The 17,921-nt window shown below is 41.6% G+C and overlaps 1 protein-coding gene across 1 annotated transcript; it reads right to left on the reverse strand.

Annotated features, from left to right (window-relative positions):
* Nucleotides 1-715: 715 nt before the first annotated feature.
* LOC129701251 (fibronectin type III domain-containing protein 7-like) lies at nucleotides 716-17,883 on the reverse strand. The gene is made up of 13 exons (XM_055642384.1): nucleotides 17,632-17,883; nucleotides 17,085-17,345; nucleotides 15,580-15,840; nucleotides 13,955-14,209; nucleotides 12,478-12,738; nucleotides 12,114-12,374; nucleotides 7,685-7,945; nucleotides 6,049-6,309; nucleotides 5,384-5,644; nucleotides 4,318-4,578; nucleotides 3,409-3,696; nucleotides 2,760-3,002; nucleotides 716-1,353 (listed from the first exon to the last, which is right to left on the reverse strand). The coding sequence occupies exons 1-12, from the start codon at nucleotides 17,852-17,854 to the stop codon at nucleotides 2,761-2,763; spliced, it is 3,096 nt and encodes a 1,031-aa protein (XP_055498359.1). The 5' UTR covers nucleotides 17,855-17,883; the 3' UTR covers nucleotides 716-1,353; nucleotide 2,760.
* Between the last annotated feature and the right edge of the window lie 38 nt (nucleotides 17,884-17,921).

Consider the following 17,921-nt stretch of genomic DNA (forward strand, 5'->3'; position numbering starts at 1 on the left):
TCTGCAATTCCATCCTACACACGACTGTAGAAAATTGCTATTACCTTGTGAGGAGTACAGCAGATACTTAAAATACAGGAATAAACCACTACCCCTTTGGTCAGTCCTGCCATACTATGGTTCTTCATGAAGCCAAACTAATCATGAAGATAGGCACAAAATGCTGGAGTAACTCAGTGGGATGGGCAGCATCTCTGGAGAGAAGGAATGGGTGACGTTTTGGGTTGTGACCCTTCTTCAGACTCATGAAGATATTATTTGCACATGCAAACTGTTAGATTCTTTCCCTTAAAAAAAAGAAAGGTATTTTCATTTAGGATTCTTGTGACCTCAGATTGATGTCAGGATCTGTCCAGCAGCACTTAGATTTAATGAGGAAATTGAGGAAATATAGTACACAATTTTCTAAGGAACGGAAATATACCGCATATATTGCAAGAGGTAATGTCTCTTCTTTCCAGCAAGGTTTGCATGTATAATGAATTAGGTTTGGGAATTATTTACAAAAATGTAAGCTATTTGTTTCAATAGACAATAGGTGCAGGAATAGGCCATTCAGCCAGCACTGCCTTTCACTGTGATCGTGGCTGATCATCCACAATCAGTACCCCGTTCCTGCCTTCTGCACTGTCCATATCCCCCGACTCCACTATCTTTAAGAGCCATTAGGTTTATTTTTAAATCCATTGTAAAAGTGTCACAAAACGTGCAAAAATGCTGAGAATTGTTTTATTTATATGCATCAAATATAGAGCCAGTATTTTACAATGAAATCAGTAAAAATATAATTTTATACAGGTCATGAAGTAATTGTACTTGGCGTCTACAGCAAAATTGCATTTTCTTTTCGTATGCACACAAACTCCAAATAAAAGCATTCTATTTATTTGTTCTTACATTATGAAGGTATGCTGCAGTAAATAATCATAATAGAAACATAAAAATTAAAAAAAAAATCATTATATATTAGGAAAAAGTCTAACATCTATAGGACTTGTAAATTCCATTACTATCTCTGAGGATACCAGACACAGTTGGTAAACAGTCAAAGTGATTAAAAAAAGGTGCATTAACATCACTGACTAAACAAAATGGTTTGTAATTTTTTACATCAACGTGAGATCAGATTTTGGTAATCACAAATAGTGTGTTTAGACGATTTCTTCGCTTGCTGCATTTCGTGATCCAACTGAACCATAATCTTCCACCTGACAATATTTTTTGAAACAACTATTAGAATAATTGGATGCAGCCCCTTTCACTACAGCTGTAACATACACGACATCCTTTTCGTCCTTCTTGCAATATATGGTGATCTGGCATAATACAGTTCCTTTGGGGAGGATGAATAACCTAGAAAGAATACACGGAACAATTATATCTTGCAGTGTTACTTTTTTAAAATTAAATGAATGATCTGAAGGAGATTCTCCCCTTTGCTTCTATTGGAAACACTAAAGAATGGAAGTTTACAATCTTGTATCTACACTGCCCCTTTGATTCAACATTACAAACTAATCCCACTGACCCACTCCTTTTATGTTGTTTTGTATTTCCCCTTTGTTTCAGGAATAACTATTTAACCTCAATGTAGAGAATATTCCCAAACCTTTCAATGTGTTTATTCAGTGACAGTTCTCTGTTGGTCACTGACAGTTTCAATGGAGGAAAGTGTTTCTTTATAATAATAATAATAATAATAAATTTTATTTATGGCGCCTTTCAAGAGTCTCAAGGACACCTTACAAAAATTTATTCTCCATCATCATACATTTTAAACCCTCTAAAATCCACTCTTGTTTCAAATCCTCTAACCATAGTTTTCTATCCTTGATTTAAAATGTCTATTGATCATCCTCAACAATTGCACATTTCGATCATCCTTATCTACTCTGATCGACTTCTCAACCACTCTTTCACTTTTTGAATACATATGAAAGCTCCTACTAATTCTTCTTGGTGCTGCTGCTTAGAAAGGCATATACAGTATGTGTTAAAACTACCAACAAAGCATTGTTTATTGAAGACAGCCAATTCCCATTGCTTCATAAAACACTAGATTTAAACATTATACCATACAGCACACACAGTTTAGTTTAGTATAGAGATACAGTGTGAAAACTGGCCCGTCGGCCCACCGAGTCTGCGTCAACCAATGATACAAAATTGCATGTCTTTGGAATGTGGGAGGAAACCGGAGCACCCGCAGAAAGCCCATGTTGTTACAGGGAGAATATACAAACTCCGTACACATAGCACCCATTGTTAGGATCGAACCTGGGTCTCTACCCTAGTCCTCTCATAGAGTCATAGTTATACAGCATGGAAACAGGTCCTTCAGCCCAAATTGCCCATGCTGATCAAAGATGCCCCAATCTACACAAGATGCCCTATCGACACTAGTCCCATCGACCAAGATGCCTGAACTCATAGAGAATTCAAAGCCGGTTGACAAATTCAATATTCTGTCTGAACAGAAAACTGGAACAGAAAAAAAGCACATCATGCCTTAATAATAGACTTGGCAACTGATCATGTTTTGATACTTCCATGCTCCTCCCCCACCCCCCCCCCCCCCCCCCAAACACCACCCCCCTCATCCTCCCCTCCCCCCCCCCCACCATGTCCCTCCTTCCCCACTCCCAATTATTTAAAGATTTGTTAAACAAAAATATTTCCAATCAAAAATGTCCTTTTTAAGTTACTGTTGAAATAAACCTTCATTGACTATGATTCATAATTAGGACAGGACGACCTACCTTACAAAACAGTGATTTTGGTGATTTCACTTTTGCCAGCAGAGTTTAAAGCAACAATTTCAATTGTGTTGTACTCAACGTTAGGAGATTCACAAGAGAGTGCTGCAGTTCTGCAAATCTCATTCCTTTCTAAATTGGAAGCTGCATACACAATGTATTCTGAGGCATAAATTGACTCCGTCCAAGATATAAATAGCGCACCATTTTCCAAAATAGCAGTTCGGTTGGTTGGAGGGCAAGGAACTGAAACATAAAATATCATCTACATGCATCACTATTACACAATGCTGAATTTAATTCAAAATGCCACTGAGATTGCATTTCAGCCTGAAAAGATAAGAAGCAGGCATTAAGATGAAGGTTATTTAAAACAGCGGTGAGTATTAACAAAGTACAATACATGTTTGCAGGTCTGCCTTTGAGTATAGTCAAAGTGGAGGATGGTGCATTTTTGGTTACTAAGGGGGCGGGGGGACTTGAGGAAAAGTTCAGAGTTGACTTTATTGACTGGTGGAATAGGTTCAAAGGGCTGAATAATATTCACTAGTTCCTGCTTCTTACTTTCTTAAAACATTTAAGAAATCATTATATAGTTTGACTAGATTGTATATATACAAAAATGCCCCCTACTGTTAATCCTTTTACTTACCAGTGAGACCAAGTAAGGGAGCGCTCGGGCTACTGATTCCTGCTACATTCCTAGCTGTAACAAAAATGTCATATGTGGAACTGCAAGGAACGGGAAACTGGAAAAACGTTCTGGTTGTCCAATATGAGCGCAATGTAAACATGGAGAAAGGATCTTGTTCAATTTGTCCTGTTATATCTACTTCATAGTCTGCAGCACAGTGACTGTCGTTCCAGTTGACTTCCAGCTCCTGCACACCATTGCTAGCAGGGCCTGATACAACTTCAATGTCTTCTGGTGGACATGGGACTAAAAGGATGAAATAAACAACAAACAATTTAAGAAAGATTAATATTGGTCAGCCAGCTATGTGTCACTTACTAGATTGAACTTTTGTAAATTCAGAACGTATGGATCCACTTAAAAGAATCTTTTATATTAAGTTATTTTTCGGGCCGAAACCCTTCTTCAGACTGATCAGGGGTGGTGGTGGGTGGGGACAAGAAAGGGAAAAGGAGGAGTAGCCGGAAGGCTGGAGGGTGGGAGGAGACAGCAGGGGAGCTGAGGAAGGGGAGGAGACAGCAAGGACTAACAGAATTGGGAGAAGTCGATGTTCATGCCCCCGGGGTGCAGACTCCCCAAACGGAATATGAGGTGCTGTTCCTCCAATTTCCGGTGCTGCTCGCTGTGGCCATGGAGGAGACCCAGGACAGAGAGGTCGGAGGCGGAGTGGGAGGGGGAGTGGAAGTGCTGAGCCAAGAAAGATTAATATTGGTCAGCCAGCTATGTGCCACTTACTAGATTGAACTTTTGTAAATTCAGAACGTATGGATCCACTTAAAAGAATCTTTTATATTAAGTTATTTTTTTGTTTAAGATGAAAGCACTCAAGCAAATTAGAATTGTGGATGGTATTGGTGGTGTGTTTACCTGTGTTGACGTCATATGCAGATTTAATTATACTTGTACAAAGTCCATCATAAGCATAAAACCACACTTTATATTTGGTGGCACAGCTCAGATGCTGAATGTAACAAGTTGTGTTAGTTGTATCACAGTGAAGTTGCTCTTTACTGCTAGCATTGACAAACGCCATATATGATATTGCTGTATCAACGTGATCCCAAGATAGCCTCATGGAGTTATTTGCACAGTCCACGTCAGCACCAAGGTATTGTGGATTACATGGCACTGGAAGAATGAGAAAAAAAAAAGTTACTTCCAGTGTGCTGCATTAGACACAAGCATAGTACCTAGAATATATAGTAAAAGCTGTAATGCTGAGGGTTTATCAGGCGCTCGTGAGGCCACATTTGAAATATTGTGAGCAGTTTTGAGCCCTATATCTGAGGAAGGATGTGCAGGCTTTGGAGAGAGCCATGAGGAAGTGTACGTGAATGATCCTGGGGGTGATTGAGTTAACATACGATGAGCGTTTGAAGGCTCTGGGTCTGTACTTGCTAGAGTTCAGAAAGATGAGATGGGGGGGGGAGGGATTTCATTGAAATCTACATGATAATGAAAGGCCTAGATAGAGTGGATGTGGAATAGGATGTGTCAAGTAATGAGAGAGGCCAGAACCAGAGAGCACAGTCTCAGAATAAAAGGACGTATCTTCAGAAATGAGATGAGGAGCAATTTCTTCGCCAGTAGGCCAAGGCATTGGGTATTTTTAAAGCGGAGTTTGATAGATTCTTGATTAGGAAGAGCAAAGGTTACGGGGAGAAGGCAGGGGGCGGAATAATAGATCAGCCATGATTGAATGGCAGAGTAGACTCAATGGGCTGAATGGCCTAATTCTGCTCCTGTGTCTTATGGGCTTTTAGTACAGAACATAAGAGGAGAAAGTCATGCGTATATGTGTGTTCGGGTTCGCATTTGTGGACAAGGGTTAAATCTCATGCTCTGTGAGAGGGTGTGGTGGAAAAAGATCACACACATTCTAAATTCATAGTCTGTATCAAACTATGATATTACTTTAGTTAAAACTGGTTACCTCCTTGGAAACTCCACACTGTACTTTCTGAACTGTTGCACATTTCATTAACAGCTACCACAGTTACATTGTATGTTTCTCCACACTGCAGGCCATATATTTCACACGTTTCATCTTCCGCAATGCATGAGTGTGTTTCTTCAATGCTTCCCATTGCAGTTGCAACATAGCAATCAGTCCCATTGCTCATTTCCCATGACACGACTGCAGCATTAGTACTGCAATCCACAAAGGCAGAAATATTCCCTGGGGTGCATGGCCCTGCAATTATTTGGAGAATGAGGTTATGCTTATATCTTGTTATTCCATCACATCCTTAAGAAACCAGCAGTCTGACAGTATTGTAACATATTAAAAAATCTCTAATAATGTTTTGGTTCAATTTAATCTCTTTTTAGAATAAAAGACAAACTTTGAACACTTGAAAATAATTTATATCTGTTGTTTTCTAGTTGTGTCATCTATCTAACTCCCCTCTAATTCAATCCCGAATATTCACAATGTTAAATTGAACGAAAAATTCCGTTTACATCTGCTTTTCAACTTTCCATCATTTCCTAGCGCCTGTATTGCTAGCTGCACAGGGATCATAAACCAGCTAGGATGTCAATGACTTGTAGTTGAGACCAAAAGACTCCTAGTGAATAAAAGAATCATGACATTACCTGTTTGAAGACCGATTTGTACACTCTCTGAACTGTTACACATCTCATTACCAGCTTTTACTGTTATATTGTATGATTGTCCACAATGCAAGTCAAATATTTTGCAGGTTGTCTCCACTGTATTGCATTGATGTTCGTGTTCATCTGTTGCTTTTGCAGTAGCAAGGTAAAGGTCACTCCCCTTACTTTGCTCCCAGGATACCAATACATCATTGGTATCACAGTCTACTTGAGCCGAAATAATCTTTGGGATACATGGTGCTGTATGTTATAAAGGAGAGTAACTTTCAGTTTCGTATCAGTTACATACAACATAAGCTAGCATATCACTAGCAGTATGCTTGGTAAAAACATCAAGTAAACAGAGTTAAAAATCACGTTTTAAGAATATCAAGATGGTTAGCTAAGGTCAGTTGATCGTAGCTAAAATGCATATCAGAAGACTGTAACAGAAAAGTAGATCAAAGATCAAAGATAAGAGAAAGAGCTTTTAGAGGCTGACAATGAAAAACGGAGAAAATAAAACAGTTACCAACACAGGCGCAAAAGTGGAAAAAAAAAGTGAATAGGTGAATTAAATGGTAAATGAAAAAATAAAGTTATGAAGACATGTTCACAAACATCACAGAAGATTGAAAATATTTATCATTCAGTTTTTCAAAATACTAAGAGTAATTAATACTTAAGATGATAGCAGATTAGTTTACCAGCTAATATATATATCATTGTTAAGCCTAAGAAGTGTGAAGAAAGACATCAGATTTAAAAAAATGTCCTGCGTTACAAATTAGTGGAATGAACGCCATGATAAAGTAATGTATTTTAAAACTTACATCCTTAAAGCAGTAGGATTTAAAGCAGCCAGATAGGGGACTTTGGAATTGAAGTGAGGAGCAATTTCTTTAGCCAGAGGGTGGTGAATCTGTGGAATTCATTGCCACAGACGGATGTGGAGATCAAGTCTTTGTGTATTTTTAAATTAACAATTGACATGTTCATGCCGGGTTGGCATGGTGGCGCAGTAGAGTTACTGCCTTACAGCACCAGAGACCAGAGTTCGATCCTGACTATGGGTGCGTGTCTGTATAGAGTTTGTACGCTCTCCCTGTGACCTGCATGGGATTTTTCCTGGAGCTCCGGTTTCCTCCCACACTCCAAGGACGTACAGGTTTGTGGGCTAATTGGCTTGGTGTAATTATATATTGTCCCTAGCATGTGTAGGATAATGTTATGGTGCGGGAATCACTGGTCGGCGTGGATTTGGTGGGCCAAGGGGCCTGTTTCCGCACTGTATCTTTCAACTAAACTGATTAGTAAGCGTTAGTCCAGAGATGCTGCCTGTCCCGCTGAGGACATTTTGGGTCCAACCTGAATTCAAATCCGACCTCTGCTGCTGTCTGTGTAGAGTTTGGACGTTGTGACGCATGGCTTTCCTCTGGGTCTTCCAATTTCCTCCCAGGTTAATTGGCCTTAGAGTGTAGGTAAGTGGTGGAATGGTGAAACATGTAATTGCCAAAATCGGTGATTAAAGCTGACACGCATGGCTAAGACAATATTTCTGCCATGAAATTGGAAGTACAGCTTGTGCAGGTGAACAGTGTCGAAAACAGAACATACTGTAAGCAGAACTAGTTACCTGTCTGAACATATATCACTGGACTTTGCGAGCTGTTGCATACTTCATTAACTGCTACTATTGTTATGTTGTATGATTGCCCACAGCGTAAGTCCAAGATTTCACAGGCTGCCTCGTGTGCACTGCAAGATTGTGTGTGCCCATCAATTGCTTCTGCAGTCGCAATGTAGAAATCACTCCCATCCTTCTGTTCCCATGAAGCCGACACACTATGGCTATTGCAATAAATGTGAGCAGCAATGCCCTGTGGAGTGCATGGTCCTACAGATTAAAATGGAAAATATGCTTTAGTTTGGTACCACTCATGCATCTGCAAAAATTGTATTGTTCTCTTGTAAGTGTACTATGCCAATCGACGATTAGCATTAAAATGGCACAATATTATTGTGGTAGTAGGTTATTGCTATAACATTAAACAGCTTCAAATAGCTAATGTTAGTATAATAGAAGAGTTAAATGCACTGTATTGTTCCTGTGTTTAAGTGTAATTTCATCACACTACTATAACGATACTGTATTTTGAAGCATTTTTCAGTCCTTTCAATTGAAACATTTTTCCTGAGGATTTAAAGGCCAACTTCATAAATAAAAACATGGTATAATCAGAAAATATAGGAAAGGAAAATAGAAATGAGTTTCAAAACAATAATAATAATAATAATAAATATATTTTATTGTCATTGCACATAAGCGCAACGAGATTTGGTATGCAGCTTCCATCCGATGTCATAACTTAAATAACTAATAACATTTAGATTTAGATACCCCGAGAACAATGATTGTAAAAAGAACAGTAAAATAGTCCGAACAGTTCAAACAGAGTGAAAGATGAAAGAGAAAGATAAGGAGTTTGAGTAGCAAGAGATGTATTAAGATGTTGCTGGAGAATATGTGCGGTGCAACATGAATATGGTCACATAAAGGTAAAGGGTTACAGCAAATTGTTTCTGTGTACAGCTGAATCCATGTTGAAGCACAGGCAGGATATTTCTGACAAACTGCACAGGAATCCTGAGCTTCCTGAGTTACAGAAGGAAATGCCGGTCATTTCTACTTCTTCTTGCGTATGGCGTGCACAGCCTACAGTTGTCGGACAACTTGTTCTATTTGATCTTATTTGATTGTGCACGGCGGATTGATTGCATTTGTCGGATCAGGGCGGACCACGTGAAGGTTGCAATCTCCCACCCAGGTCATTTCTATGATACCACCAGCACCTCTCTGGAAAATCCTAAAGAATATTTCCATTGGAATCCATCATGATAATGACACAGGAAAGTAATCAGCAACATAAAGAGTACATTGTGTGCCCATTAATTCATTAGCACACACTTTGGAAATCAAATGGAACTGGTTCAGAGATATCTTTTGCAGGGTTGCTCAAAATGATGAGCGACTGCCCTGAATCCAGTCTGTGGTGACTCACCAAGCAGCTATGACTAAACCAACAGGAAGCTTTATTGTTATCTGCCAGCATCGGGTGTTTTGATTGGATCCATATATTATTTATTTATCCCATTTTAGTCATAGTCATACAACGTGGAAACAGGCCCTTTGGCCCAACGTGCCCACACCTGCCAACATGTCCCAGCTACACGAGTCCCACCTGCCCATGTCTGGCCCATATCCCTCCAAACCTGGCCTATCCATGTATCTTTCTAACTGTTTCTTAAATGTTGGGGATAGTCCCAGCCTCAACTACCTCCTCTGGCAGCTTGTTCCATACATTCACCACCCATTGTGTGAAGAAGTTACCCCTCAGAATTCTATTAAATCTTTTCCCCTTCACGTTAATCCTAATTCCTCTATTCCTCGATTCACCTAATCTGGGCGAGAGACTCTGTGCGTTTACCTGATCAATTCCTTTCATTTTCTCACCTAGATTCCTCGTCGACCAATAAGGCTCCTCAGATGGGTCATGTTTTTGTCAGAAATATTTTTCTCTTCTTGGGAATCCTGAAAAATGACTAGGATTGTGAGTTCAATGTTCACTTCTAAGTATCTGCTGGGCTGTCAGATGTGGCTCAGAATTCCGTAATATTTGACATCCTAAAACGTTGTCTAGATGAGCATGCCTTAACAGTTGTGTTGGAAGGAACTGCAGGTGCTGGTTTACAAAAACCCTGGTGTAACTAGCAGGGCAGGCAGCATCTCTGGATAGAAGGGATGGGAAACGACATCCGCTCCTTCTATTCAGAGATGATGCCGTAACAATTGCTTTGATCATGTTGAAAATGCTTGCAATTTTACGCATGACTTCAAATTTGGAATTCCAAAACTTGCTGGGAATCTATTTGAACAAGGCAGAGCTGGTTGAGAAACAACATGACATATCTTCCAACAAGAACCTCGACCCACTACAGTTTGCCTACTGTCACAACAGGTCAACGGAGGATGCGATCTCACTGGCTCTCCACTCTGCCCTGGACCACTTGGACAATAAACACCCAGGCTGTTGTTTATAGACTACAGCTCGGCTTACAATACCATCATTCCCTCCAAGCTGGTTACGTGCTACCCGGGCCAGCTGCCTGCCCCTTTTCCGGGGTTACGTCCGTGCCCGGGTGGGATTAGAAAGGGAATACGCCCTGTCTGTGGGCACCCTGAGGGAGTTCCGGGACCGCTGGGCTCCGCAGGGTGTTGAATGTATCCTCAATAAGGATTGTATCATAATTGTATAATAGTTTATTATGGATATATGTTTGTATTGTATTTATGGTGGTGGGTTCTGGCTTGTTTTATTGTAGTGTAAATATTATTTTTTAATAATTGAATACATTTTTTGATAAAAAAAAAAAAAAAAAAAAGCTGGTTACGCGAGGAGGTGCGGTGATTCGGAGCTCTCGTCCACACACACAAACCCGTGAGTTTAATCATCTTTTGGGATTTGGAGGAAGTACAGCGGTACATTTAAACATCTTTGTGTATCGCTGCGACGCTGCAGAAATTTGTTTTAAATGTTTCTGCATGTGTTTGGAGCTGCGAGCAGTATTATCTCCCACTACTGTGGCTGGCAACCTGCCAGGAATCTATGGCACACCAAAAGGGGGAGAACAACTTTCTGGACTTTTACACCTGCGTCCGGAACAACCCCCCCCTCACTGCCTCATCGTTGCTGTGTGTGGACTTGGCCTCGTACCATTTGGACTGTCCATGTCTGTATGGTATTTTGTTCATAAATGATACCATGCAAGGTCAGTATTCTGGGGGATTGGGGCCTATGCAAAGGCGGCTGCTTCAGTTGATTCGGCTGCTCCTCTCTGGGCCCAGTTCCACGCGAGGAACGGGCCTTTTGAGCATGGGATAAGGTGCTACTTACCTCGCCAGATGAACCTGGAGGACTGCACGGCTGCTGTGGCGGCTAAGCCCACAGGCATCCTGTACGTGGGCAGGATATTCAGAAAGGCCGTTTTTATCCTGAAGTCCGTTGAGCCATGAGTCAAGGGGTCAGTGGAGGGAATATTTTTGCAAGTTGAGCCCTTAGTGTCCACCACGTAGCAGGTGGTCCTCTCACGCCCCCCCCCCCCCCCCCGCCCCCAACCCCCCCCCCCCCCCTCCCCCCCCCCCCCCCCCCCCCCCCCCCCGTGATACCTTCACACCTTATGCACTACTAAGTTTGTAAGTAGTGTATGATATATGTATATATGTGTGTATATGTGTGTGTGTACGTGTGTGTGTGTGTGTGTGCGTGTGTGTGTGTGTATATACGTGTGTGTGTGTGTGTTTAGGTGTGTATGTGTGTGTGTGTGTTGTGTACTTGTGAATATGTGTATACATACTGAACTTGTTTTCTCTTGTTTATCATATTGTTAACAGTGTACTATGTTTACATAGTCTGTTATGCTGCAGCAAGTAAGAATTTAATTGTTCTATCTGGGACATATGACAATAATCTTGACTCTTGACTGTTACAAGCAGCATTTCCAATTGCTGTAGGAACTGCAGATGCTGGTTTAAACTTCTTCCGAAACCAGTTCCTGAAGATAGATACAAAAGCTGGTTGTTGCTTACTTAAATTTAGGATTCCTGAGCACAGGCTGAAGTTCCATCTTTCACTCAATTAATCAATGATTCCAATTAACCCTTACCCCTTCACCTTAAACCCATGTCCTCGTGTCCATGATTAACCTACTCTGGGCAAAAGACTGCATCTACCTGATATATTCATCTCATGCTTTTATACATCTCTATAAAATCACCCCTCATCCTCCTGCGCTCTAAGGTATAGAGTCCCACCAATCAGTGCATCAGTGAAATTATTAAAATTAAAGAAAATCAAAATATCTGAATTATTTTGCAATAGATACCAATGATATTTAACAGTGAGTGCAACTGTAGTCTCACTCTCTGATTTAACCTGCACCACAACAGAAAGTCATTCAATAGATCAGAAATATCAATACAAAAAGTGAATCCTGTTGAGTGATACCTGCTTGTACATTCACCTCTGCACTCTGAGGACTTTTGCAGACGTCGTCCGTGGCCAGAACAGAGATTGTGTAATATTCACCACATTGCGGCTGTGGGATTTGAGCCCTTGTATCACTTATGTTGAAAGAGGCCGTTACGTTTTGCCTATCTTGAATGGTGACGGTGTATAATTTTGCTCCATCCGTGTCATTCCATGTAAAGGAGATTGCATTCGAATTGCAGGTCACCTCAGCCGATAGGTTCTCCAGAATGCAAGGTGCTATTCAGAAAATAAATATGTCAAATCAACAAAACCTGAAAGGTACCATGATTATCAAATCAGACCACTTCTAGTGTGCGTGCTACTAAGGAGGTAACATTACCAGTTTGGATTTGGACAGAGTTACTTGAAATGCCGTGCCGGCTGTAACTCAGTGTCGTTACAGTTATGTTATAGGATTGTCCACAGTGTAAATCCAGCATTTCATAGTGTGTCTCCGTTGTGTTGGCTGAGTGTGTATGGCCATCACTTCCTTCAGCTGTTACATCAAATTCGTTTGCTCCATTAGACTGGCCCCATGAAACCACCACTCTATTGGAGTTACAATCCACATTGGTAACTATTTCATCTGGGGCACAAGGTGCTGTAGAAAATGAAACACAAACATTAAAATCCACCGGGTTCATGCCAGTACATCTTTTGGATAGAAGGTTATTGCAAAACATCTTATAGAACTTACATAGCCCAGAGTAAACTTTATATTCTATATTATGAATTGATAATCTACATTTTGATTGTTCAAGTGGAGAAACCACAATAAAAGTCAGCACCAAGTCTAACTATGCTTTCAATGAGTATTAAACCATGTGTGGTCATCAATAATTAGCATTGTGTCGGAAGGAACTGCGGATTTGAGTTTACACTGAAGATAGACACAAAATACTGGAGAAACTCAGCGGGACAGGCAGCATCTTTGGATAGAAGGAGCAATTACCATCTTTTCAGTTACAAATGATGTGGAGTTCCTCCCAGAGAGAAGCTAAGGAAACCACTGTGTCCAACCCTGCCGCCCACCTGCACTACACTGATTCTGAATGTCAAGCTGATCGTCGATACCTCAGAGGGACTCCATGGCGATGAGTGGGCTGTGCTTTGAAAACAGGCCTCAGGCAGCACACACTGAACCTTGCCTAACTACACCCCTTTTGACAGCCCACCGCTTTGAATTTTCATGAGAGATATTTAAAATTGTTGTTTAGAGATGCAGTTTAGAGATACAGCGCAGAAACAGGCCCTTCGGCCCATCGAGTCCGCGCCGACCAGCGATCCCCGCATATTAACACTATCCTATACACACTAGGGACTTTTTTTACATTTACCAAGCCAATTAACCTACAAATCTGTACGTCTTTGGAGTGTGGGAGGAAACCGAAGATCTCAGAGAAAATGAGGGAAGAACGTACAAACTCCGTACAGACAGCACCCGTAGTCGGGATCGAACCCGGGTCTCGGGAGCTGCAAGCGCTGAAAGGCGCTATGAGGCGTAATTGGCTTAGATATGACCTATTTTTTAGTTTAGTTTATTTGTTGTCACGTGTACTGAGGTACAATTAAAATCTTTTGTTGTGAGCTACACAGACAATAATGATTACAATCGAGTCATTCACGGTTTACAGATACATGATGAAGGGAATAATGTGAATATCATTTAATGCAAGATAAAGCCAGTCAAGTCTGATCAAAGATACTACTAACTAATGGTAGTATCTCCAGTGAGGTAGATTATAGTTCAGGAGTGCTCTATTCTGTAGATTTTGAAAATTCATGCAATGCCCTGAAGAGATATATAGGTATATTACCTGTATAAATTTCAGAACGTGAGCCTTGGAGACTGCTGCAGGTTTCACCAATTGCGAGCACGGAGATGCTGTACGTTTGGCTGCAGTGAAGATCTGGGATTAGACAGTTTGTGTCGGACGTGGTACAAGTGGCCGTGTGTCCATCGCTGCCCTCCGCTGTTGCAGTGTACCACACTGTGAGATTACTCTGCTCCCATGTTACAAAGGCAGTGAGGGCAACACTATCAGCGTGTACGTTCTGAGGGGGACAAGGGGCTTTTGGGGAGAAGGAAAGAGAAACAAATCATTAACTAGTGATAGCAATGCAATATCTCAATTCTGTTCCTTTATGTGAGGATTTTTTTCTATTGAGGTGCACAGTTGTGATGTTGTAATTGGATTCCCAATCAAAGGCAGAAAAAATATATCTACACAAATTAGTAGAGAAACTCAGTGGGTCAGGCAGCATCCCTGGAGAACATGGATTGATGATGTTTTTGGTCGGGACCCTTCTTCTGACTTCAAAGCATTCAGTTCAGCAGGACTTGAATTTTCCAATCAGGCTTTTAGTCGCGAGGTCATGGATCACATCTCAAAACGGAAGAAGTACTACTTGTCCCATTCTTTACAGAGAGACTAATACAATACCAATACAAAGGGTTAATGTTAGAAGCCATGTAGAAACCCACAGAACAAGCATTCTAATATATATCGCTCAATGATATGATCACAGAGAAGGAAGCAAAACTCTCCACAAATTCCTAAAGCAACTGTGTGACCCGACTGGACTATAGTCTTCAGAACAGCTTTCCCCACCGCGATGAACTGTTTCTCACATATCCTGAAATAATTCTGGAAGTGGCGGCACTGCCATGCAGCTGCGGCTCGCTTCTGTCTGTCTTTTCCTTTTTTTGTTTTCTTTTGTCCTGTTGGACATCTGTTTTAGTTTGTTTTTAGTTGTGTATGTGTGGGGGGTGGGGGAAACTTGTTTTAGTCTCTTCCTTCGGGGGATGTGACCTTTTCTTTGTCGTATCGCCGTCTCCGTCTGCGCTGAGGCCTATCCCTCCAACTGGGACCGACCTCGAGTCTCCGGAGGCAGAGCCAGGACTCACCATCGCGAGGCTGGCCGACTTCGGGGCTATGATGGTGCTGCGGCGACGGCGGCTCGTCTTCGGAGCCTCGGAGGCTTCGGCCGCGGGCCCAGTGGACGACAACATCGGGAGCTCGCAGGCCCCAGGTTGGTGACCGAGTCTCCGGAGCTCCTGCAACACCAGATTCGTCCGCTGGACTGGAGGGTGGCAGCTTTGTCCGCCCCGGGCCGTGGAATTTGAACCGGCCCGTCCGCGGAGCTCGGATTCGGCAGCGGGACTTACCATCACCCGGCGGGGGGCCCAACATCGAAAGCCTGGATCGCCTCAACGCAGAGGGAGAACAAGGAAGGAAGAGACAAGGACTTTAAGACTTTTGCCTTCCATCACAGTGAGGAGGTGCCTGGTAGACTTACTGTGGTGGATGTTAAACTGTGTTCATTGTGTGTTCTGTTATGTTATTTGATTTTTTGTCACGGTATGCATTTCGTTCAAACTATATTTGAATGACAATAAAGGAAACTTTATACTTTAAAATAATTTAGCAATATTTGTTACCTGTTTCAGTTTCATAAATGGAGGTGTTTACACTCTGACAGTAACTGTCCATCGCTGTTACAGTTATTGAGTACGTTTGACTGCAGTGCAGGTCCATGAATTCACAGCTTGGCCCCGTTGTGTTACACAGTGAAATGTGTCCATCTTGTCCTTCTGCTGTTGTAATGTACCACATCGCCCCATCACTCTCCTCCCAGGCCATTGATGTACTCTTGGTGTCACAGTTCAGACTGGTGGAGATGTCCTCTGGTGCACAAGGTGCTGCAAAGTGTAGAAACAACAAACTAACTGTAACCAGGCAGGAATGTCTACACTCCAAATCCTTCAATATAGCTGTCAGCATAATTGATTTTGCTGACTGTGAGAATGTTACACTTATTTTTGTACTTTCTATCAACATATAATCACTCTTTAAATTGCCTGACCAGTGGGAGAAAGCCTCTTTTCTGATCAGGAACTTTCACTTTTGACAATAGATGGCTCGGTTTTTTTCAAAGGAGGCAGCTGGTTTTATCAAAATCACCTATAAACCTCTGGAAACAATCTAATGTATTAAGAGTTTGGTGGACTTTCTTTATATTAGTAAAAGTTCAATAATCTGGCACATTCAGGACAAACACACTTTTAGAGTCACAGAGTCACGCAGCAAGGATATGGGCCCTCGTCCCAACTTGTTGAAGCCAACCAAGATGCCCCATATACACTAAAACCACACACCACGTTTGGCCCCATATCTCTCTAAGCCTTTCCCATCCATGTACCTATGGCAGGATGTTGATCATTTGGGCAAGTGGATTGAGGAATGGCTAATGAAGTTTAATACGTGAATTAAGGTGGGAGGGGGTAAGTTTAATGGAGATGTGTGGGACAATTTCTTTACACAGAGAGTGGTGGGGGCCTGGAATGCGTTACCAGAGGTGGTCGTGGAGGCAGGTACAACTGTGGCGTTTATGAGGCTGTTAGATAGGCACATGGAAGTGCAGGGAATAGAGGGATATATACCATGTACAGGCAGATGAGATCAGTTTAACTTGGTGTCATGTTCGGCAAAGGGCCTGTCCCTGTGCTGAACAGTTCAATGTTCTTTTGCAGATAAGTGGGAGGTGTCGTGTTTTGGGAAGTCAAATGAGGGCAGGACCTTAATCATTTTTTTCTTAATCAATGCTTATTCCCTGCGTGATGCTAACTATCTACTAAAACATGTATTCTAATTAACAACGAAAATTGTTGGAGATGACCACAAAAAATCCATCTCAGTGTGGTTTGACATTTGCATCTATCGGCGGTGCATTGTAAGTGAAACTGATATGAAAAACTATATTGTGTAGGAAGGAACTGCAGACGCTGGTTTACACCAAGGATGGAAACAATATGCTGGAGTAACTCAGCAGGACAGGCAGCATCTCTGGATAGAAAGAATGGGTGGCATTTCACATCTGCTTTGATCTGGCATATTCATCCATGAAAATTTGTACTGTTAGTTTTCGAACATACAAAGCACCTACCAGTGTTAAATTGAAACGGAGGCGTTTGCGAGTTGTCACACACCCCATCCAGTGTAACCAGAGTTACGTTATACATCTGTCCACATTGCAGGTTGGTTATCTGACATTTACTGCTGTCCGTCTCGCAGGAAACTATGTGCCCATTGCCCCCTGCCGCTGTGGCAGAGTAAGACGATGCACCTTTAGCATGGTCCCACCTCACCCAAGCATCATTTCTATTACAGTCCAGCTGGACATCGAGATTCTGTGCGATGCATGAAGCTGAAGAAGGAAAGACGAACAGAGCAATTGCACAGCAACTGGTAAAATGTATGTAATTTTTAAAAAATGTTTTAATTTACATGTAAATATATTCTGGGGGACTGTTTTTTAAAATTAAAGTTAGTGTGAAGGATAGAGAAATTAGAAATTGTCACTTTAATTTCAATGTTCATGTTTCATGTATTTTGTGTTTTCTTTTATCACCGTTGGCAAATCAATTTCCCTCCTGGGATAAATAAAGTTCTATCGTATCGTAAATGTAGGAGATTGTTTTTTCTGCATTTACCTGTTCTCATTGTGACGGAAGGACTTTCAGCACTGTCACAGGTATCATCAATCGCACAAACTGAGAGGGTGTAGGTCTCTCCACAGTGCAGGTCGGTGATATCACACAGTGTATCATTGGCACTGCATTGCTGCACATTGCTCCCTTCTGCAGTAGCCACGTATGATATTGCACCTTCACTGAACTCCCAGGAGACCGACATATGTCCAACATCACAGTCCATGTGAGGGTCAACATTCTGGGGCACACACGGTACTGCAACAAGAACATTCATAAACTGAACCCATTGT

The sequence above is a fragment of the Leucoraja erinacea genome, chromosome 10, assembly GCF_028641065.1.
Source record: "Leucoraja erinacea ecotype New England chromosome 10, Leri_hhj_1, whole genome shotgun sequence".
Taxonomy (NCBI): domain Eukaryota; kingdom Metazoa; phylum Chordata; class Chondrichthyes; order Rajiformes; family Rajidae; genus Leucoraja; species Leucoraja erinaceus.